The 23699-nt window shown below is 50.0% G+C and overlaps 1 protein-coding gene across 1 annotated transcript in view; it reads right to left on the minus strand.

The window, feature by feature from the left end:
* Positions 1-376: 376 nt before the first annotated feature.
* The window catches only part of LOC142586987 (homeobox protein Nkx-2.1-like), a 35961-nt gene continuing 12638 nt past the window's right edge, over positions 377-23699 (minus strand). The window contains exons 2-6 of the mRNA XM_075697857.1: positions 9839-10056; positions 7408-7509; positions 5818-5967; positions 3067-3358; positions 377-2294 (exon numbers count right to left, since the gene is read on the minus strand). Of these exons, the coding sequence (XP_075553972.1) occupies positions 2149-2294; positions 3067-3358; positions 5818-5967; positions 7408-7509; positions 9839-10056 (908 nt within the window). The 3' untranslated portion in view covers positions 377-2148. The remainder of the gene's footprint in view (positions 2295-3066; positions 3359-5817; positions 5968-7407; positions 7510-9838; positions 10057-23699) is intronic.

Below are 23699 nucleotides of genomic sequence, written 5' to 3' on the forward strand. Positions count from 1 at the left end.
GTATTATCATCGAGCTACTACAGGCATATATACAAGGTTTCATCGAGCTACGTGACATACGTCGAACTGACGATGCAGCTACATACAGCATCACTAAATCGTTGTCAAGAAAACCAGTGACGTCGCACTAAAGAACCGCGCGTACGTTTCGAGCATTGGTTGCGGCGCTTTTTATGTACAGTCATTTTAAAGGCTCTGTTCTAAACGAGCAGGTATTGTCGTAAAATTCACGAAACACGCAAATTTGAAATGCGAGTACATCGTTTATGACTTTCCGCTAGCGTTCTGCGTATAGAATCTGTACAGCAAGTGTGCTATATAACATCGTAACTAAAGAATCTTCCAGAGAACCGCTTCATCGGCGTAGACTGGGAGGTCACTTCCTAAATTTTATACGTTTCTTCAGGTGAAAAATATTTCTCACTAGCGGAGAAAAGGAGAACGACGGATTTATTTTTCTTCGCTTAAATTTTTGTGCCCGTACCGCGAAATTTTATACGTGGGCATGGGAATCCGGGTATTTATAATGCGAGGAAATCCCAGAAAAATGGCCAGGTCGAGCACTTCTTTCTTTTTCACAATGTAAATTTGTTTTCTTATGACCAATGTAATCAACACAACTCACCAAAATGCTCTCGACACCGCCAACGTCATACAGAATGATGCGAGAATTATGAGAGGGCGTGAAACAATCTAATCCTAGAAATTTTGTATATCCATCGAGCTCGATTTGTTACTTATCTTTAATCGCCCTGTAATATCGCTCACTTCTGTCTTTACTTCTGTATTAGTCTATAATGTCGCAACGCCGCGCTATACGGTCAAATGGACCAGTAATATCGACACTATATCAAGTATTGTCTTTACTAATACTGCTATTTGAAATTTAACCATAGAAAAAAAAGCATTAAACGATGTACTCACATTCGAAAGTATGACAATGTTGGTCTTTCGCCGTGAGGGCAAAGGATGCTGTCTTAACGTTTCCTCGCACACAAAACGAACGTCCGCGTAGATTGGCTGTCATCACTGACAGGCGTATTCGCCAGCGTCATTAATACTTGCTGAAAGTTAATGCAGGTTGACGCGTACGGCACTTACACTGTAAACGCGCAAAGTTCACTGGGGAGCAGTTTCACTAACTCTATCCCGGAGCCCCATTGCTCTTCCGTGGTTTGTGAGAGAACACGGTCTATGATTATCACACATCGCTGATCACCACTGGTGCAACTTTCGGAGGGCCGGTGTGAAGCTGGAAGAGGGAGAAAAAAAGACAAGCTTTGGCACTGCCATTTGAAGTGGAATTTCGAGCACATGGGGTGCCGCTTGTTAGTTGAGAAAAAGGTCGAGTTGAGAAATCATGCCTGCAAGGCCATTTAGGTAGTTCGCGTCGACAGAAGATCAACTCCGCACTTCCAGCGCACATAGCTAACACAGGTACAGTTATGTTTTGCCACAGTCAGACAGAATAGTGCAGTGTTCTTTGTCGCTTTCGTTGCCGCGTTCTGTTTCTTTCGCCCTATATATGACTGAGCTGCGCACTCACAAGGTCAGCAGAACGTTTCCTTGTAGTGATGTTGCAGAGCACCTGCTTCTGGTAAGAAATCTGTCCTTCCGAAGAAGTCAGCAGACTGCACGATGGCGGTAGCAAATTCATGGTGACAGTTCCTTCTAGCCGACACCGACGAAGTAAGCGACATAACTATTTCTGCTTTTGGAAGTGGTATCCTTCACAAGCCAAAGATTTGCAGTTTCAGCCTCGCTTCCTACCAGTCTTGGTCGACGCGCCGCCTGGCGCCATCTACTATTAAAGCAAGGATATGCCTTCAGTGAGAAGGTGATTACGAGTTACCACGATGCTTATTCGTCCCGACTGCGTCAAAGGTTTCTTCACATCGCATGTCTTCAGAGCACTATGTCGCAGAGGTCTTCATCTTGAGGCAGTTCCTCTGGCGCTCCTTGCCTGAGCGGTTGAGGTCTCGTTCCGGAAGCGGCGGCGAAGTCGTGGTCCTCGTCTTCGTCCTCCTCCTCCTCTTCGTCGTCCTCGCTGAAGTTGCAGTCGTCGTCGTCTGTGGCGACCTCTCTCTTGACGGTCGCCTGGGACGCCTCGTGGGTCCGCTGGGGTCACGAGGCGTCCCAGAGATCCAGTCACCAGGTGCGGCCCTGCAGCTGCAGGTAGGACGGGCACATGGAGGTCATCGCGGCTCCCGGCATGCCTCCGGCTCCGGTGGCCGCTGCGTTGCCCACCATGCTGCCCGGGTTCAGGTCCACCGCTTGGCCGTACGATGTCATTCCTGCGTAGCAGATCGGTAAACTCGTTGAGAGACATCCCAACGCCTTCAAACGCACAAAAAAATGGATCAGTGTCTTGACGCCTCATATTGTGCGAGAGAGACAAGTGTAGTTATCCTGATAGAGGAGATAGCATAAAGAATTATGTTCTATGAACATGTTCTCATATATGGCATTGGGGCTTAATGCTGAAACAGTACGCGGCTTTCAAGAAATGACCCAACCAGCGGAAGTGACTGAACAATATTTGGAACGCGTTCCCGTACTTCCATTGGGCACCGGGCGTGCTACTAACTTCCTGTGGCCTTTTCGGCTTATTCCAGCTTCGTTGGCCCTTTCGTCACCCGACTTTTCCTTCTATCCCCGTTTTCCCGTTTTCCCTTACCAGGCGCAGTGTACCGAACAGGGCATTCGCACATTGTCAGCCTCCCTTACACTCTGTCACTGTGGTCTCAAATCTAGCGCTTAACGTGACCTCTGATCTCAGTGAAAAGCGCACTACGAAGAGATGTAAGCTTCGTGTCGTATAACGTGTCGGACTAACGACATTTAGGCGCATTTCTTCAACATCAACGTGACTCATATATAGTAGAATATTAGGTGAAACCTTACAAGCAAAGGTCAATTTCTCGCAACTCTTCTTCCTATCCTATAACGATGCTACGAAGCGTCAGGCTGGCCACCCTATGTTTCTCTGGAAGTACACGCTCTCCTAAGTTTCACGCCTCCTTGGTCTCCTCATCCCTTTTACGGTAAAGGGAGTACAGTACTCACCGTTGATGTTTAGAGGGCTGGAACTACTGGGAGGCGCCCCGCACATGACCCTAGCGCCGGTCGAGCTGTCCACCAGGCACGACCTGTGGTGGTGGTGCTGGTGGTGGTGGAGGCCTCCTGCGCCAATGCCGTTGCCGCTCCTTTGCGACGAAGAGGACGAAGACTGGTGGTGCGAGGCGCCCACTCCGCCGACCGAGGAGCCAGTAGAGGAGAGCAGGTCCCCGACGGCGTCCTCCTCTCCCGAGGAATTGCCGCACGGCTTGCCGTCCTTCACCAGTACCGGCACGGCTACCTGAAGAGTCGGGCATGGTGAACGGGGAACTGGTCATTTATAATCGAACTGATCGGAAGCAAGCGATACGTTGGTTTAAAAATCGCGGAGCAGAGGCTGTGTTATGTAACGATTATTTCTTGCCCTTCTTCAGTATAGTCTACAGTCGCTGCGACTGCTGATACAAAATCAATAGCATTGAAAGAAAGAAATCCCCACATGGTACAGACCGAGAGTACATTCCGAGGTATTTCACTTTCGGAAGGAATAGACAATTTGACAGCTCTAAAATAGCGGGACTTCCATGTGCGTCTTTGCAGCAAATATACTGTTTCTTGAGGAACAAAGGGGAGTACGAAGGGAGGTCTCACGTCTGCCACTCACATTTCTGCGTGGTATTGGTTCGACGGACAACTGATAAACGGTGTGTGTGAACTGGGACGATACCATAAGACTGAGCAGCTGCCGGCTCAGAAACGGAATAAGCGGTCTGAGATATGAGAAGGTATGTGATAACCCACGAGAGTACGAACCAGGCTCGGACGGCCATGTCAGTCCCCGCTTGAAGCGACGTCAACACAATCCCTGCAATTTAGCGCCAGCCTGTTCTTTAGGAGCTGTTAGGTCAGTCAGTCACTTTGTGCAAAAGTGTCGCGGCCAGATAACTGTGCAAGAAAGTGACACGGCATTTGCTTCAAGACGAGCCACGCTCTGCTCAGGATTAGTGCACTTCCTGGTTTCGTTTGTCCTGCAGTACCATAATTTATATCACAAGTCAGTCGGAAGGGTCCACCTATAAGGACGCCAAGTTCTGACCCGAGGTAAATGTATGTGACTGACGGTAGGCTGTGACTCGACGAGCTTAAAGGGACACTAAAGGTTACTCTGAAGTCAAGGTAAAATGATAAAGCAATGCTCTAGAACGTCTAAGGCGTCAATATAATCGCGAACAGAGCTTTAGTAACCGAGAAATTGAGGAAAATGCGTGACACGATTTGAATCCCCCCAGCGACATTCCAGTACTAGCCCGATGACGAAGGCACTCCTCATCATAATTTATGTCACCAGTACTCAACTACTCGCAGTAAAAAAGATCATTTCATTAGGTTATGAGACGGAAGAAAATGCTACTTGTCTACTTCTATTCGAATCTAAGAAAAAATAACATTTCGACGTTACCCTTCAATAGTATGGGTGGTCGAAAGGTTTCGTTTGCGCTCGACTCTGCGCGTTCGACTCTGTGCCGCGCGCGCTTTGGAGTTTCAGTTGTTTCGTTATCGCGTCGTGCTGCGCTGGTTTGGCTGGCTTGCGAAACTTTCATTTGGAACAAGTAGCTAGAATGCCACGTCCATGTGATTTCGTGGGATGCGCGAACGGTCCGCGGAACTTGGCCAAGGGCACTTGCAGCGGCGAATCCAATGTTACTTGTCACTGTGTGCCAACGAGTGAACCTCTCCGTTCGAAGTGGTTGAGTGCCGTACCTCTGCCACAGCGCGTTGACAAAGAGCCGGAAAATCGTGTGCTCGCTGCACTTTCAGAGGATTACGAGTTCAACGCCGACTTACTGAAGTCGTGTGGAGTGCCTTTCAAAGCAATGCTTTCGCGTAGCGCTGTTCCGCCGGTCGTGCCTGCATTCTCCGAAGCGCAAGCACAACTGCAGGTCGAAGACGCGGCGGTGAGTGCGGCGTTTGGTAGTCACGGAGGAAAAGCTACAAATGTCCTAATATGTACATCCATGACATACAGTTGCCGTCGTAGTAGTACGCAACGATGCCGGCAGCGCGAGCCCTCAGCAGCAGGTCACATTCATCAGTGCTTAAATCGCTGAAGTCGAGCCCAGCATCGCGAACCAATGTGTCGTTGTCAGGGTCGTCCATTGCAACGAGCGTCAAAGTTGGCGTTATAAAATAAAGAACCAGCTTATCGCCACGCGCTTTCCCTTCCGCTGGCCACCATAGTTCCACTTTCCAGCTGCTGTCGGCTCTATCTTGGCTCTGTTTCTGGCCGCGCGTTTGCGTTTTGCGCAGAAAAGCCGTAGCGCCGTCTGCGGGCGCCGTTTTCCTCACCGACGGCGCAACGTCAGTATGAGACCATGACGTCACCACTCCTCGATCAGAGGGTGGCGATTTGAACTGCGCTAGAGGTACGCGGGCGCTTTAGAACGCATTTTCTCTTAAAATAAGTCTCTTCTTCGCATGAAACAAGCGTTTCGAGGTTTCTGGGATGATATTTCATCAGTCCACGTTGACTTAATATTAACCTTTACTGTCCCTTTAAATCTGAAACGACTCGGAGAAGTCGCTTGACGGCGCTAGGTGTCAGGAGATTATTATGCGTCTGCATTTGTCATTGCAGATTACACGCGGGCTTGACTTTTAACTGTTTCTGATAACGTTGCCTGCTTCGAAGCATCCATGACGTGTGGGCTAATGGTGGAAGAATTCAGAAATTGTGTGTGCGCATGCGCATATGATGTATACCTTTCTAGGGGAGTGCGACCCCTGGTGCGCTCCTGACGCCGTGCCTGCGCTGACGCTGTTGGTACCGTGCTGCAGCTGCTGCTCAGCCATGGCCTTCTCCTTGGCCTGCCGCTTGCACTTGTAACGGTGGTTCTGGAACCAGATCTTCACCTGCCCGTAGAACAAAGTGCGTTTGATTATATTGAAGATGATGAGAAAAAAAGTAATGTAAGGAGACCGCAAGGGGGGTTTTCCCCCCCTTCGTAACGCTGGCCCACAAAGAACTGCATTTCGAGGTGCACACGGATGCCGTGACAGTGGGTTCGTAGTGTAGCTTATCCGTAGACCTTGGCCTTATGTTCTGAAGATTCAAAACATTGCCGTACTGTAACCTACCTCACATTTTCGTTTAGACCTAGCGGAAACATGACAGGTTTATGGTGGTCGACAGCATTGCGATGCAGCAATGACTTAAACTTGATCAATTAAGTGCGTGTGACCTTATCGGAACTAATGCTGTGCTCGGTGACTTAACCATTTGACCATTTTTCGCCGCAAATTGAAACACACACAAAAGGAGGACACGTAGAAGATGGCACGGGGGGTATATGTCTATGTGTTCTCCTTTTGTGTGTGCTTTGATTTGCGGCAAGAAACATGTCCTTCAGCAAGCACCAACTAGGCCTACAAGTAGTTGTTTTGAAACGTGCTGACCCTTTTCATTTAATGCCTGGCCTTTCCAACTATTTTCTTCGTTCTGCGCCCGGGCTTACAGTTGACAGTGCAATCTACATTCTAAAATTATAGCAGTAAATCATGGACTACTTGGACACATAATCTAGGGGCTATGGCCTGTCTTAACTTCAACTGCTTACAAAAATATTCCGCATTGCGCTGTCATGCAAACAGGTGCCATAGTTCGGCATAATAGCCGACCAATTATACTCACTGTATATAAAAGCACACTACCGAAAATGGACCACTCGGATCCCGGATGTACCCACGCTTTTTCGAGCTATATTTGTCCATCTTACTTCTTTGTCGCTCTCAAGCGCGTGCCATTGTTAGCGTAAGGTTTATCCAAAGTTGTCTTATCGCGTTTCTTATTTATTGTGACCACTTCTCCACTTTCATATATGTACCAATATACCGCTGCTCACTGCAGGTGGCGAGAAAATCTGAAATCACTCTTCCAGCCGTACACTCTAAAAACAGTTGCACCCTTTGGGGTGTATATTTGTCCCACAACGATAATCGTCATCTGTCTTGCCCGCGTTTCCTTTCTTTAACGCTGCGAGCCCGGTACTTCCCGGTCACGAACGGCATGCGCGTTATCAGTGTGACGCAGCATTCTCGACAGGAAAGTAGCGAGCGCCGAGTTTTCAAGAAAGGAAACGCAAGCAATTGAGGCAGATGACGATTATTGTTGTGGGACAAATATACACCCCAAAGGGTGCAAACTGTTTTTAGAGTGTATAGCCCCTAAATATACCTGATGGCTGAAATCGCCGGATCGAAAGTAGCAGGATGTGTTTTAGTCTATACAACGTTTGATGCTCAACGCACACCGAAACAACTGCTTCCATATTTTTGGGTTACAGTAATGCATACCTGAGTGGGTGTTAGGTGTATGAGACTAGCCAGGTGCTCCCTCTCCGGAGCGGACAGGTACTTCTGCTGCTTGAACCGTCGTTCCAATTCGTACACCTGCGCCTGCGCATGGAAGTAAATTATGTCGAACGTACACATTTCATCGCGAACGACTCGCCAGAATCGCAGTGGCTTCTATTTTATTGCGATAGCAACTATATGGACACTCCAGGCGCATTCCTGCCGCCGCCGTCGGCGTCGCCGTGAGGTTCCGTATAAAATCCAAACGCGATAAAATCTTCGCCGCGTGCCATGCTCTGTTTGTGCGAGTGAAGGCGTGCCGGGGTGAGCCGGCGATCGCAGCTCAATCTCGCGCACGCAAGCGAGGGAAGTGGGGAGGAAGCGCGCCGTCTTCCGTCGCGCGCGAGGATCAGGAGGGAGGGAAGGCAGCGGGGGCGCGTTGTCGGCCGACCGCTCCCGCCCGCCCGGGCCGCTGTATCTTGAAAGCCATCTGTCACGTGGACAGGGTCCGGCAGCGAGCTGTGTCTTCGCGGCTTAGTTCGCGTTGAGGCGAGACGCAGCACGACGGTTAATTCGCTCGCTGCTCCCGCCGCGCTTCCTCGCTCCAGCATTCTGACAGCGAGTTTCCGCGGTCATCGAGTGATATGTGTCCATATTTGCGGGTGCGCGCGTGATACCACGCATTTTAATTTAGTTAGGCATACTATATTTACGAGTTTGTACGGTCGATAAAACTGCTATCCTTATTTCGTACAGCTAGCTGTCCAGCAATTTGCTGTCGCAATCAATGCTTCGCCTTTTGGGCGAGAACTGCAACTTTTTTCTAGGTTCAGAAAATTGTTCCGAAGGAATAAACCACCTTCCTATATTGTAATTTGAACCATTTCCTCACTATATAGTATTCAACCGGTGGCTCCACGAAAGCACGCGAGCGGATTAAGTAGATATAGAAACTTGCGTACTAGAGGCACAAAGTGAATTATTCTCACTTCAAGCATGTGAATGTTGCAAACTTCGGTCACGATGAACATGCCACACCCACACACTTAACGAAGATTATGAGAAATCTCCGCCGTTTCTGTCTGGAACGATGGGACTGTGCTGCTAAACGAAGAATCACACGTTTTAAGGCGGAATTTTAATTTCAGTGCCAGAGCTAAAGGAAAAGTATACCCGAACCGGCAAGTCGCATAATCTCGAGTACTGGATCTTGAATCTGTAGAATGCTGTAAGATTATGCTTTATTTTGTTAGGAGCACTAGGCTATACAGCGCTCTCTACAATCTCGACGAAGCCTGTACGTTCTCTTTCAAATGTTCCTCGAATCGCGGAAGAAGCGTGCTGACGACTTCGCGGACTCGGATATAGGCTAAACGAGTCTCAGCGTTCAAGTCGCGCGACCAGTCAGGGCAACGGCGCTAAGACACACAGCGGCCCGGCTACAGTATAACATGCGGTTTACGGTGGCTTTCATTACTATTGAACGAACGGCACTTTGAGAGCTCTAAATCTACCATCGTCTGTCGTTCACACGTAACTGCATTTTGTGTTCAACGGTACAGGTATACATTCCGACTAAACGGCCTTTTGCGATCCTTGACCAAATGAAATCAATGTACATGCACGAACTGAGCGGAGACCGTGTGTTGGAGCTTAGGAAATTAGAAACTTGAATATTCTATAGTTGAGTACGTACATAGCGTATAAGTCTCATCCCTTAATATAAATGTGCTATGAATACGGGCTGTGTCCCATGCATGCCTTCGACGAAAATACACCCGCAACAATTAACTCCGCATGCGGCGGTCGTTACCTCAAATCAGCAACTTATTTATTCGATACACTGGCATCCCGCCCTTATATAACAGCGATGTAACAAGGTTGACCGCTAGCGCAGAAGTCACATGATGCGAAAGTAATAAAATTAAGTGAATTGACGCTGCCTCACGCGTTCTTGCTATACTTAATCTTTAGACTGCTGCGGCGGTTCAGTGGCTTAAGCGGTTCTGCTGCTGGTCACGAGGTCGTGGGTTCGATTCCTGGTTGCGGTGGCCGCGTACCGAGGGAGATGCATGCGCAGGAACGCTCGTGTGCCAAGCTTTAGGATGCATGTTGAGGAGGCCCAGGGTGTTAAACATTAGTCCTCAACCCTTCATTATATACCTTGCATCACATTGTCAGTCTGCATATTTGTGAGGCTAAATTCATTCAACCAATCATACAGTTCCCGAACACCTCTGTGATAGCGGAGCGCTCATGTGCTAAGCTTTAGGATGCACCTTAGAGGGCCACATGGGTGGTCAAGGACCTGCGAACGGCGGCTGTGGCATATTTCGCGGACGTTTGACTTCACCGGTGAATCACTGAACATCGCGGTGATATACATGGCGTCCCACTGGCAAACAGGAAGGTCCCGCAGAAGTGAACTTACCTGCGTGAAGAGCACGCGCCTCTTTCGGCGCTGGCCCAGGGGAAACTGCATGCCTGCGGCCGCGGCTGCGGCTGCACAGGCGGCGGCCGCAGCAGCCGCCGCGGCCGACTTGCCCATCGAGTCCGCGCCCGAGCCCGGACCTCCACAGGCCGCGCTCAGCGCCGGGCCCAGCTGGGCTCCGGCACCGGCACCCCCTGGGCCGCCCATCAGCCGCGAGACTGCAGCAATAGTGGCAACAGGTCAGCAGTGAGACATCCACGGACGTACCGAATATCTGCTACTGGATATCGAAGTGAACGAGGGTGTGAGAGAGCGAATGAATGAGTGAGTTGAGTGAGTGAGGGAGTTAGTGAGTGAAAGAATAAGTCAGTGAGTAAGCGAAAGAGTCGAGGAGAAATTGAATGAGTGAGAGATAGCGTGATTGTGAACAGGAAGAGGCGCTATTTTCTGCAGCCCTCAGCGCCAAAAAGGTGAGAGTGAGTAAATGAATGAATGAGTGAATAAGCGAGTGAGTGAGTAAGTGAGGGAGTGAGTAAATGAATGAATGAGTGAATAAGCGAGTGAGTGAGGAAGTGAGTGAGTGAGTAAATGAATGAATGAGTGAATAAGCGAGTGAGTGAGGAAGTGATTAAGTCAGTGAAAGAGTAGGTGAGCCACTCAGTGAATGAGAGAGCAAGTGCGTGAGTGCAGGAGTAAGTGAGTGAGCGAGTGAGGGAGACATTGAGTGAGTTAATCAGTAAGTCAGTAAACGTGCGAGGAAGTGAGTGAGTGAGATGGGAAGGATAACTTGAGCAGGTGAGTGAGTGAGTGAGTGAGTGAGTGAGTGAGTGAGTGAGTGAGTGAGTGAGTGAGTGAGTGAGTGAGTGAGTGAGTGAGTGAGTGAGTGAGTGAGTGAGTGAGTGAGTGAGTGAGTGAGTGAGTGAGCGAGCAGCGAGCGAGCGATCTGTGTTACCTTTATGACAAAAAAGCAAGGAAATTTAGCTGTTCTTCTATGTGCATGTTGGATTGTGCATGTTGGTTGTAAATGTATATGATACGGGCAGACCTAAGAAAAAGCTGTCCTTTCGTATTTCTCCTGAGGCTGACACAAAGTAAGCATTAAAATTCAAACAGCGCTAAACGACAGGACCAGAATGAGAAGGAGACAAACACGGCGCTTATTTGTTTCAGCGCAGATTGATCAGCGCCGTGTTTGTCTCCTCCTCATTCTGGTCCTGTCGTTTAGCGCTGTTTGAATTTTATTGTTACCATGCAACACCAACTCGCCCAATCCGCTGCCCTTCTGCAGACCAAGTAAGCCATGTTGTTGAGAACATCAGCGCTCACACTATTACAGCATCCACATAGGTATGGTCAAGGTATGCCTTGTGTGGACTTTCCCGAACGTGAAACCACGCCTCATCTCTCGTCAAGCCTTCAGAGAGAGAACGCTGGCAATGTCTTTGCGAATTCCTTTTATGATTAGTTCTACGCACCAGTTCATGTAAGAGGTCATACATAGCTAACTTGTTCTGGAAAGACTTCGCTCTATGGCGGTTTCAGGGGAGCATACGGTCACATGACGGACTTAGTCCGCACATCCTCTCACTAAATTCAAAGCCCTACATGAAACATCGGTAAGACTCTTCTCAAGGTGGATGGTCGCAGTCAAAAAGGCTGGAAACGTGACACGGGAAGGAATACAAGGCTCTATGCAACAGATAAATCTGCTCGCAAGCCTATCAAATTGTAAATTTTATTTTCAACGATTTTGAAAATTCACGCACGTACACACCCCTCCCCCTCCTCTCCCCCCCCACACGCACGAAATATTGTTACGGAAGATAAAGAAGACAGAGGAAGAAGATAATCGCGAGACGCTGGCTGCTGCGTGTTGTTGGTGGTCAGCCAGCTTATTTACTCTGACTCATCCTGTATATATATTGTAAGTACCGTCTTTATATACTCCCAACGTCCCCGTAACATATTGGTGGAGGTGCGGGGTACCACGGCTGGAAATGGAACTCCGCAGTGGACGTCTCATCACCGTCCGCACCATGAATGACGGTGAGCACGCGGAATCAACGTCGTTGCCGCCTCCCACGTCACCGTCGCCACCTACGTCGTTGTCGCATTCGGTTGTGGTTGTGCAACCCAAGGATCCTGGAAATTTCTGCGGGACCGATGGCGACGACGTTGAAGAGTGGGTGGCTATGTACGAACGCATGAGTGGAATCAATAGATGGGACCCTACGCTTATGCTAGCTAACCTGTTGTTTTACCGACGAGGCATGGCAAAGGTGTGGTACGAAAACAACGAAGAGGAGCTAACCAGCTGGGACCAATGCAGAGAGAAGTTGGCAGAGTTGTTTGACAAACCAGCCGGCCGTAACATTGCCGCAAAGCAGGAACTGGCCTCCCGTGCCCAATCCCCCACGGAGTCCTATGTCTCGTACATCCAGGACGTGGTGTCGCTTTGTCGTAAAGCCGCTCCCGACATGAGAGAAGCCGAGAAGGTGGGGCACGTGCTCATTTGCAAAAGCTGCTCTACAGTCGATACTATCATAAAGGAGTGCCGACAATTCGAGCAGGCAAAAAGCCGACGCGTCTTGCAACCATTCGCCAGACTTCCCAACACTGCCGCAAAGTCGACGTGTGAAGATCAACCCGCACAGCAGCATGCGTCGCCACCAGAGGACGTGGTGCGAATCGTTCGACGTAAACTGGTCCTCACCCCAGCAGCTGCCCGAGTGCTTCGTGTGGCCGACGGCGGCGCGCTGGTTTTCCTTGGAATGTGTACTGCGCGTTTAAGTATAGCTAGCTGCCTTACTTATGTTCTCTTCGCTGTGATCGAGAACTGCCCTCACGACGTTATCCTTGGACTGGACTTTTTATCCACTCATTCTGCTCTCATCGACTGGGAGGACGGCGTCCTCCAGTTTGAACTGCCTCAACTCGCCGATGCTCCGAGCACCGCCCCACCGCACTTGTGCTCGCTTCATGATGTCCGTCACCCGAGGCAGTTACTTACGTCACTTTGACCGCCCCGCCACAGGTTCCTGACGGCGAATATGTGCTTCGCCCCATCATCGACGTGCTTTTGTACCGGAACATTGCTGTTCCGCATACGTTGGTCACGGTTACTAATAACGACGTCGTTCTACCGCTTCTGAATTTCAGCCTGAGCCCTCAAGTGATTCCGGCCAGCATGTTCTTGGCTAGCGTTTCTAGTGGTTCCGAATTTGACATTGAGAGTCTGAATGCTGAGAGTGGTTTATTAGCGCCAACTGCAGCTCACAGCTCTGGTTCCTTAACGGATGACCTCGTGAAAATGATTGCATCTGACCTCAGCACAGGCCACGGACATACGTCTCCTGCTTGGATCGTACAGTGACATCTTTGATTTCGGCGACAGGCCTTTAGGCCAAACATCTATTGTTCACCACCGCACAAACACTGAAGACACGACTCCTATATTCGTCGGCGTCCCTATCGTGTAGAGCATGCTGAACGTCGAGTCATCCAATCAGAAGTGGACAAAATGCTCGGCAAAGGGATCGTCGAGCCATCAGCCAGCCCTTGGGCTTCGCATGTCGTCCTTGTGAAAAAGAAAGATGGTACCTGGCGTTTTTGCGTCGACTATCGCCACGTAAACAAGATCACGCGAAAAGACGTCTACCCACTACCACGCATCGATGACGCCTTAGACTGCTTGCACGGAGCTAAATACTTCTCGTACATCGATCTTTGATCCGGCTACTGGCAGTTTTCAGTTGATGAAATGCACCACGAGAAGCTGGCCTTCATCATGCCGGATGGCTTATATCAGTTCAATGTCATGCCCTTTGGCCTATATGCAATGCTCCTGCGACATTTGAACGTATGATGGACTCTCTTCTTCGAGAACGGCAAATTGACCACCTGTCTTTGTTACCTTGACGACCGTTATTATTTTTTTCTCCCACGTTCGGCAGCCACATTACCCGACTCGCTGCCATTCTTGCGGTCTTCCGAAAAGCCGGCCTCCAATTGAACTCCCCGAAGTGTGAATTCGGGCGCCGTCATATTACCGTGTTGGGACACCTCGCTGAAGCATGTGATCTACGAGTATAGAGAAATTATGTATTAGTGTTGCTCTCCGGTGTATAAACAGAGCGTGCCGTTCAATTTTTTATGCGGGGTGAAACAACAGCTTGATTTAGTTTAGTTTAGTTTAGTTTGACAAATATGTGAAGTTTCACCGCGTCTATTCCTCTTTTCCTTTTTTTTTTTTTGCTTTAAATCGTGAATGCGCTCCGGTGAACTTCAGCCGGTTGAAGGATTGCCTCTATATAAGGGACAAGTGAAATACGCATATCGAACCACGGCTTTGCTTCGCTCGTCGACCAAGTTTGGGCCCAAAGAATCTGAAACTGAGGTCTCGCCTCTTAGATTAGCGCTGTGACTTGACGATCCGTCCCGCTTTCTTTGTCTTTTCTTCGAGACGTTGCAGCGGACTCGCGAGCGAGAAGAGAAAGGAGAAACAGAAGAGATGGAGGATTAGTCGTACACGTTCTTCAAACGGCTTGTCCTCTTATTTCTCCCCGCTTTTCTAAAGAAAGCAGCTACCTTTCCCCTCATCCTCTGCTTCACCTGAGCTCGTCTTAATGCCTTTCTGTTTCTGCATCGTTTGTAGTAAGTCTGAGAAGCAAGGTCCTCCACTATATAGTTTCTACGATGTGCTGACACCGTACGTGTTTCCTGTATGGTGGTTTTCGCATACGCACGCGCATTCGTGTGTGTGTGAGAGAGAGAGAGAGAGAGTGAGTGCATGCGGGCTCGGTGTAGCTTCATCGAGAGGATGAGAGAGTGAGAGAGAGACAAACTGGGCAATGGAGATGTCACAGTCAAGCATTTCTCCAAGTTACTCGAAAAACGACGTCCGAATACCGAGTGCGCCTCCCTCGTTTCTACAACGTTGTATAGAAAACAATCTCGTGAGCGAGAGTAGCGCAGTGCTCGTTCGTAGGCACTGCCGTGCTCTTCAGTATCACACATTCTTCCGAAGCCCTCCTCATCAAGTACTCGCTGCGTTGCCGTCTTCTTTGCCGTCGCCATCGAAAGGAACCTCCCAACGAACCTCACGCTCCCTTTCCTCCCGCGGCCACGTCCTTTAGGGCACCGGCGCGCGTCGCGTCTAGTCTTCTACACGAATCACCTTATAGCTCTTCGCCCCATCAACCCACAACCGCCACTGCGACCAGGGAAACCCTCCGCTTCACTCTTCAATATCCTGCACGGGGAGGCACTGGAGAGGTGCTCGGGGTTCCGTCGTGCACAAGGACCTTCTAGTACGGACTCCCCCCCCCCCCCTTTTTTTTTTCTCCCTCCTCCCTCTTCCTCTCTCCCCGTGCTCGCTCTCAGACACCGCTGCACTCGTTCTGGGGTGCTCTTCAAGTTCCGCCGCTGCTTCAAGGCGCTCGGTGTAGGCATCGGCGGGGGAGAGTGAGGTAAAGAGCACCTCTCGTCGAAGCCGGGGCGCTCAGCGTCGTCTGGCGCTGCGCGCACTCCAAGGTGAGTTCAGCGGCGGAGTGGTCCCCGCGCGTGCTTCGGCGGGCGTTGTGCGGGCCTCCCCGACGTCGCGCTTCTGAGCCCGCTGCTGTCGACGCCGTCTCGACGTCGAGACCTAAGAGACCCTCGAGTCTCGGCGGCGGGCCTTCTAGGGTCCTCTTTACTCCGTGCCACAGGGCCTCCGGTTGTATAGTGCGCTCGCGTCCGCAGATGGTCTCGTCTCTTTCCCTCTCTTCCTCCTTTCTCGCCGCCAAGCTGTATAAAAAAAAAATAAACCAGGGGCCGCGATGCCAGTCGTGGTTCAACTTTGGACCAGTGCGGTCGACGCAGTGCGGTCGTACTCGGATACTGGGGAGTCTCCCGCTCTGGCCGTTTGAGTGGTGTTCGGTGTCTGCCGGTGCAGGTGATTATATACGTTCGGTGGCTCGGAGGAAAGTGTTGCTTGCGGTGTAAATCACGCGTTCCTAGTGTTCGTGACTTCCACACTTCTTCGAGGATTTCGAGGCGACATGAACGTCACCGAGAACCTCTCGCTTTACCCACGGTTTGTGGCCAGTGCAGTTCGTCTTCTCCAAAGCCACCGCTTCGATCTCTTCGGTTACGGCCGTGTCATCCCCGAAGATGAAGACGCTGTCGCCGTTCTGTGACCATGCTGTGTTCTGACGTTGTTCTGCCATTAGTAGAAGCAATCCATCTAGTGCAGTGGGCCCGATGAACCGTATACCTGACTCCTGGATGAATACATGTGATTCCACGCGATGTCTCTAAAGCCTTAATATTCTTGCATACATTAATCCTTACGAATGCTGTTAGGCCATCCCGAAATTTTAAATTGCAGACACAGCGGCTAGGGGCTATATACGAACTCCTATGACTATGTAGCGCGTCGCTTCAGCTCTGATTGTCTGGTAGCGTGGTTTCCGTGTACAGAAATGCGGAGTCAGTGCACCGGATGATTTAGATACGGGCTGATCGCGCGTGAGGGGCTTGAAGCGCAAGCGTCTATCCTCTACTCTGTAATACGGAGCCGTCGTTAAGTCTAACGTGTGTGTGCATCCACGTTTACTGCAAGTTCGTTGTGAAGCGTACCTATCACGCGTGTTTACATTGGCCCAGTCGAGTTCAGTTGGCTTGACAAACGAGAGCCGTCGTGTTATGGATCCATGCCTGCAGTTCAGCCTCCTGCGCCGCTTACCAAGATGTGACTTGGCGCTCTTATATCGCCTATACGGTTTAAACTAGCCTTCGCGATTGTCTACGCTCCTTTCTCGCTGGTGTGGCCGACGGTCTCGAATGTGAAGTTTGAGAGCGCAAAGAAACGACTTGCTCAACCTCTCGGTGAATGTTCGCGCTTCGGCGAGAAAAATAACGGCGCTGGCTTCACCAGATCGATACACTATGCAACCGTCGCCTCAAGGGAAACAGAATACTTCAACAATATTTGCAGCTTATTTATACGTCGCCCCGAATGCCTTTGTAGAAGCGATAATGTGCTTTGCGAAAGCAGCCGGACATCGTGACGGCGTGATCATTGTCATGCACCACACATTTGTGCGCGGGTCGACAGCTCATTCTTACATCTTCCTCTCCCTTTCTTGTAATATTTACTGCCTTTCACCTTGCTCCAGTGCAGGACAGCAGACAGGTACCCGGTTTGCTGCCCGGTGTGTGATGCGGCGACGACGAGGGGAGAGTTAAGGATACCATTTCTATCGGCCTGCTCGCAAGTGATTTTTTATGCCAATTCGCCCCGTCGGCGCATGATCGCACAGTTTTGGATTAAGGAGGTGATGGAGCGGAGCTCTTATTTCAGGCGTTATACCTCTGAAAGTCGCAGCCGCAAGGAACTAATTAACTGTATCTTTGCGGTTGCGAAGTTGCATTGATTCGCTTTTTTTTCGACGAACTTTCCTTGATTACCTTTCTTAGAGAAAATCAGTTCTGCGGAATCCCGCAAGGTGGAGGAAATTGTACATGAAAGGGAACAACTGGCATCCACGTGAATTGCAGCGTGCGAAGCTACAAAGGAAACGCATACGAGGTTTCCTTTGCAGCTTCGTGCTACAATTCAGGTGGATGACACTTTCTTCTCTTGCATGATTGCCTTCTTCCTACGGCAGTGTACGCTGGGAGAGTTTCGAATGATGAGTGTAGCACCAACGTATTTCGTAGCACATTACGGGGTCGGATCTTTCAAAGCCTGTTCTATATATGCTTTTCAGTATTACTGCTAAGTGGATGCGACTTCGCTACTATAGCCCGATTCGACTCTGCGGATGCGACACGTGCCCCAAGATTAATAGTTAATATTTCAACCATTGCCGCTACTTCGCCAGCTCATTAATTAAACATCGCGATTCATCCCCCCGTGCCTCAGCTCCTTTCCCTATAGTCTCACTCGGGTGGTGGAAGTTTCCCCGTCGAGCCTTCGGGGTTTAAGGCGACCCTTACGTCTTCCGCTTTCCTAATCTGGGGCCCAGCACCCGAAGACCGCGTGGCGTGCCAGAAGTGTTCTGGCTCCGTATCATGCAGCGGATGCTCGCCATTTTTACGTGGCTGTGCTCCAGGGACAAAGGCCACACGAGAGAAAGTTCTTTGCGGTGCCAGGATACAAATAGACCGGCCTAGAAATGTGATGGACATAAGTTCCACCGGTCGAAGCGCTGGCAGCAGAGACATTCCTTGTTCTTCTACTATTGCTAACCACGAGAAGTTAATTACGGACGACAAGTACAGAAGGCCACTTGCGCAGCTTCTTCATACGACCGAGGTCCTACCCGCCGCGTTTATGTAACTATGGTATTGCTAAGTGGGAAGAGAACGGCGATGGCTCCAAGGACGACGAAAAGTCAGACTGGGCTCTCTTCCGTCTCCGTCAACGTTTTGTATTTCTACACGAATCCTGTAAATGGTTTTATACGCGTAACAATATGCCGTTTGGAAACCACTGCGGACAAAAGGGAAAGTGTCGTCAAGCGAATAATGCCGTTTTATTTATGCTATCTCCAAAAACAAAAACAAAAAATGGCTTTACCTCTTTCGGTATGTCAGACGGTGTCCTTGCATAAGTGGGAACTTATGAAAAGACCACTGGCGATTTGAGTCTCGATGCGTATAATGCGATGGGTGTTCGAATCACAAACTTGAGCACGCGCAGACTATATAGACCGTTCGAATGCCGAGAGCAAACATGCGGCTCGTGGCTTGACCGAATGAATCAGTCGCGCGTATTCAACCGTCGCCACTTCACGTCACGTCGCGGGCGCGCTGACACACAGGCGAGCAGGTACAAACAGCGCGTGCAAGATTTGAATGCTACGGTCTCTGCCCGAGTGGTCGTCGATGCTGTCTGTGCATGCACTCGCAGCAACCGCCGCCGCTCGAAGCTTACATATCGTGGTTTCACGGGTGGCGGCGCTTCGGCGAGGAATATGGAGGGCAAACAACAACCCGCACGGCGCGCGCTCTGGCGTCGCTCCACCGCGTAAAGGCAAGCGAGCGGGCGAGCACTTCCCGCTTGGCTTCATCTTTCTCGTTCGCTCACTCCATCGGGAACGTGCAAACACGGGCTTTTCTCGCGATGTTGGCAGCTCGGAGCCGCGCCGCGTAGCCCGAGGCGCCCTGTCGTCAATCCCGATGCAATCTTTGTCGGTGCGATCTTGAGAAGGGGGCCGTGTAAGCCTGTCGCGGTCTCCTCCGTCCCCGCCGCGCCCGCAGAGCCGGCTCGCAAGAGAATAAGAACGTAATAATAGATAACGAGGTTATCAAAACACAGCGCGGTCGTCGACGACGGACGACGCTATAGACGTGCGCGCCCTCTGTGAACGACGGGTTTGGCGGTAGGCAGTCGGCGCCATCTTTAGGCAAACGCGTTCGCCCGGCCAACCTTCTGTTTGCGTAGCAGAGAAGGCGTGGAGAATGGCGAATGGCAGGAGTTCGAAAGAAAAAAGAGTGGCGTGGCATTACTGCCCAGTGTGGTGTACACACCAAGTGGCTTTCGAGGGCTGCATATCCGTGGCGCGTTTGAATGCATTGGCCACGCATATGTTTCGGCCGCGAATCGCTTGAAGGCATCGACTCTATTATAGCTGTATACTCGGTACAGCGGCAGATCCGGAGGCGTGATTTTTTTTTTTTTTTTCGCGCGCCCTTAGCGTCAACCTCAGCGCCGCTTAACTGACGCTTCATCAAGTGGCATGAACAAACGAGCGTGGGCAGATGGGTTTTCGCGCCGGCCTCGTCGGCGCTAATATGTGTCACTCGGGTTCGCACCGTATCATTACACGTTCAAAGCAAAGCCTTCCAGCGCAAACGGGAAATCTAGACTCGCACATATCGAGTGACGTGGCATGGGATTAAACAGCGACGCTCGAGCGTGTATTTTTATCCTTTTTTTCCCGGTTAGTTCTGATCGGTAGGATGAGCGATACAGCCGCAAAAGAATCTGCAGCGAGTGGCCTTATAATGTATATGTTATCATATAGCCCGAGACATACGCTGGGGCGTGAGGCAGTCTAGCGTGACGCGGCTTATATTCGTTCGGGACGCCTGGTTATACGCGCGTGCGGTGCTTTATAGATAATCTGCGTGCATGTCCGCGCATCTGAACGGGGGATTTCGACGCTCCCTGCTTGCCCTTTAGCAGTCTAGCGGAGCTGAACTCTGGGAGAAAGGGTCGGGGTCGCGACCCGTGCGGTTCTAATCGCTGGCGTGCGTGAAGTTCATTAGGTTATTGCAGCTCGTGGTGGCGCTGGCTGCGGGCGTGCCCCATATACGGCGCACGTTCGTTACTGTTTTGTCCCCATAATTGAAATGCGAGGACGTTTCCGAGCGTTTGGATGGCGCGTGATATTAGGCTGAGCTTAGACGGTTTTCGATTGGAGGCACACACCCGCCGTGGTTGCTTAGTGGCTATGGTGTTAGGCTGCTGAGCACGAGGTCGCGGGATCGAATCCCGGCCACGGCGGCCGCATTTCGATGGGGGCGAAATGCGAAAACACACGTGTGCTTAGATTTAGGTGCACTTTAAAGAACCCCAGGTGGTCGAAATTTCCGGAGTCCTCCACTACGGCGTGCCTCATAATCAGAAAGTGGTTTTCGCACGTAAAACCCGATAGTTTAATTTAATTGGAGGCATACGTGTGCTAATGTTTTCGCCTAGCCTGAAACACTTAGCGTGCCTTCGACGTTGTTACAGAGCCACTTATAGACGGCGCATGCGCATTATACCAGCGGGTTACAATTCTGATTTGGTATCATTTCCAACTGGCCACGAAAGTGTACCCGCAACCCCATTCTTTACAGCTTGTATGCCGATGTGGGGCGCTCAAATTTGAGAGATCAGGCGCAACTGTAGACGAGAGCATCGATAGAAACACAACAGCAATAAACCAAGCAGCTGAAACGACTCGTGTGAAGGCAGTAATGTGTGCGTATACCTTCGACTTCTTATCTAATGACTGATCGAGCTTTGTGAAGTTGCCTGTGTTGGTTTTTTGAACTTATTCAGTGGCATCACGTCACCTTTAGAGCCTTTTCTTAGAGCCTTTTCTTTAGAGCCTTTTCTTGATATTGTTTTTTTTTTTCGCTTTTTCGTACTTCCGATAGAAATATACAAGCTGGAAGTAACAACCGCCGTGGTCTCTTTCGTTGCTCAAATGCAGTGTGCACATCATCATTGTCATCATCATCATCAGCCTGATTACGCCCACTGCAGGGCAAAGGCCTCTCCCATACTTCTCCAACTACTGCGGTCATGTTCTAATTGTGGACATGTCGTCCCTGCAAACTTCCTAATCTGATCTGCCCACCTAATTTTCTGCCGCCCCCTGCTACGCTTCCCTTCCCTTGGAATCCAGTCCGTAACCCTAAATGACCATCGGTTATCTTCCTTCCTCATTACATGTCCTGCCCGTGCCTATTTCTTTTTCTTGATTTCAACTAAGATGTCATTAATTCGCGTTTGTTCCCTCACCCAATCTGCTATTTTCTTATCCCTTAACGTTACATCCATCATCCTTCTTTCCATAACTCGTTGCGTCGTCCTCAATTTGAGTAGAACCCTTTTCGTAAGCCTCCAGGTTTCTGCCCCGTAGGTGAGTACTGGGCAGAAAGTGAGTACTGAGCTATATACTGAGGCAGTGTGCACGACCATGCTTAAAAGTATCGAGAGCCCGCATTGTTGCTCGTCCAAAATATGCCGGCTATACGCTCCTCACTATACGATGATAGTGATGTGCATTAAACAGTTGTGGTGGGCACTTACTATATGCCGAGCACTTTTGTGCGCTTCGCACAGAGAATCGCACTGGCAGCGCACGTATTTGCCATTTAAACAATATATGCTGATACATGACGTATCGCAGGAAAGCTGTCTTGTCGTTTATTGAAACGTATCTATATTGCGATGAATTCTGTCATGCAAGGTGTGTGCGTTGTCACGGGCTGCAGCAGATATAGTTGGGTCCCGAGTTTCCCGCGCCGCCTGATGGAAGTATATACAAGTCCTTACTGGAGCTTGCCAGTGTGTAATGCTACCTTTAATTGAAAACCTCTTGAAATGTTATTGAAATACTAATGAAATGTTGATGAAATGTTTTATTACAGCTACCCTGAAGACACACATGGCGCAGTGCACCTTGCTATCACTCAGTGGTTCTCTTTTATTAGTGCAGGAGTCAAGGAAGTTATTTTTCATCACTCTTTCCTTGCATTTCGTGCTCAGGCGCGAAAACGTTCCCAGAAGGTCCCATGTGAGTATGCGCTACTCCAATCGCCACGAATTTCCTCTTGTTCGCGCATCGCCAGCCTTGCTCCTTTTTTTCGGTTGTTTCTGTGCGATAATTTATTTATTTGCACGTCCAACTCTGTAACATGCGAAACTTCGACTGTCGATCTTTGCCTGCTCTTCGTCGAGTTCCTTTCCGCCAGATTAATCGCCACTACACTTTGATGAAAATGACAGAGTACAGCCCGACGGTGCGTCCACTTAGCTTCGTCGTCTTTGCAGCTAAACCTATATCAAACGCCTCTGGAGGTCTTCTAAACTACGCGCGCGCCGCACATGTGCCGTGTGGGGCAGCACAGATACCAGGACAGCACGGCGGCGGCGACGGCGCCAACGCGCCTCGAGTGTCTGCATGTCGCAAAAGAATGAATCTTCACTTTACACTCTGTTTAGCAAGGAATTAATCATTGTCCCAGACGGAGCATTGCTATACAGGCTCGACGCGTCTTAACTGTGCCTTCGCTCTCCGAGACAGACACTAATCCGAAGCCACAACATTTAGGCGCTACCGTGCGTGTACAACAGCAGCATGGCAGCGCCGGTATCTTTAAGCAATTTAAAGAACTATGTGGCCTGGTGTGTTTCAAACTTTTTTATTGTTATCGCGACAGCAATTACGCCGATGCTGGAGGCGCATTCACGCCTTCGCCGTCGGCGCAGCCGCCGCCGCCGTCATGCTGTCACCGTATCGACGCGCACGCGCGTTGCCTATCGCGCCGTGAGTGCTGAGGCGCCTTCAGCGCTATGCTGAACATTGTTATCGCTTTCAATGCCTCGCCTTCGGGCGAAACTGCCATTATCTTTTTCAACAATCGACAATATTAACCTTATACGATGACGCAATGGAAGTAGGCCATAACACGCCGTTACGTCTTTTGGGTGAGTGCGCTCTATTCAATGCGACATTGCAAGAACTACCTACGTAAAAACAATAATAATAATGTTTCATTCATGAGGTATTGGCTTCTAACATATTTTAGTGACGAAACTCGGCGGATTCCACACATATGTGGGAATCGGTATGAGCGAAGCTTCCTTCGAAGTTTATTGAAATGTCTTCACTTCTATCGCCTGCTGCTCGCTCAACGCACGCTCTGTGCCATTTTCCTTCTTTTTTTGTTCAGTTTGTTTTTTTCTCCGCACTCGGCTGCTCCTGCTGCCCACTCCTTCACTTCTGTGTAGCTGACTTCAGCGGCGGCAGCGGCAGCGGAAAAGTCGAAGGAAGAGGCAAAGAAAGCTTCGCTTTAAAAAAAATGCACACGCTAACGTGGTGCAACGCACTACAACTTTCAGAGACGGCCGCACAAACCACAGGTCCTTACGTATCGTAGCAACGTGTTTGAACTCTCAAGTGCTGAAACCGGTCCCTAATCGTGCTATGGACTCTCTCCTCCGTCAAGGGATCCAGTAAACTAAGCACCGCTCGCTGCTGACGCGCGAAATTATTTCAATGTGTCACATTAGAAAGTTTGATAGCCTGTGTGTAATTTCTCCGTCAGTTGCGCTAACACAAAGGGAGATTACGTATCTCAGTCTCAATTCATT

Source organism: Dermacentor variabilis, chromosome 7, assembly GCF_050947875.1.
Source record: "Dermacentor variabilis isolate Ectoservices chromosome 7, ASM5094787v1, whole genome shotgun sequence".
NCBI lineage: Eukaryota > Metazoa > Arthropoda > Arachnida > Ixodida > Ixodidae > Dermacentor > Dermacentor variabilis.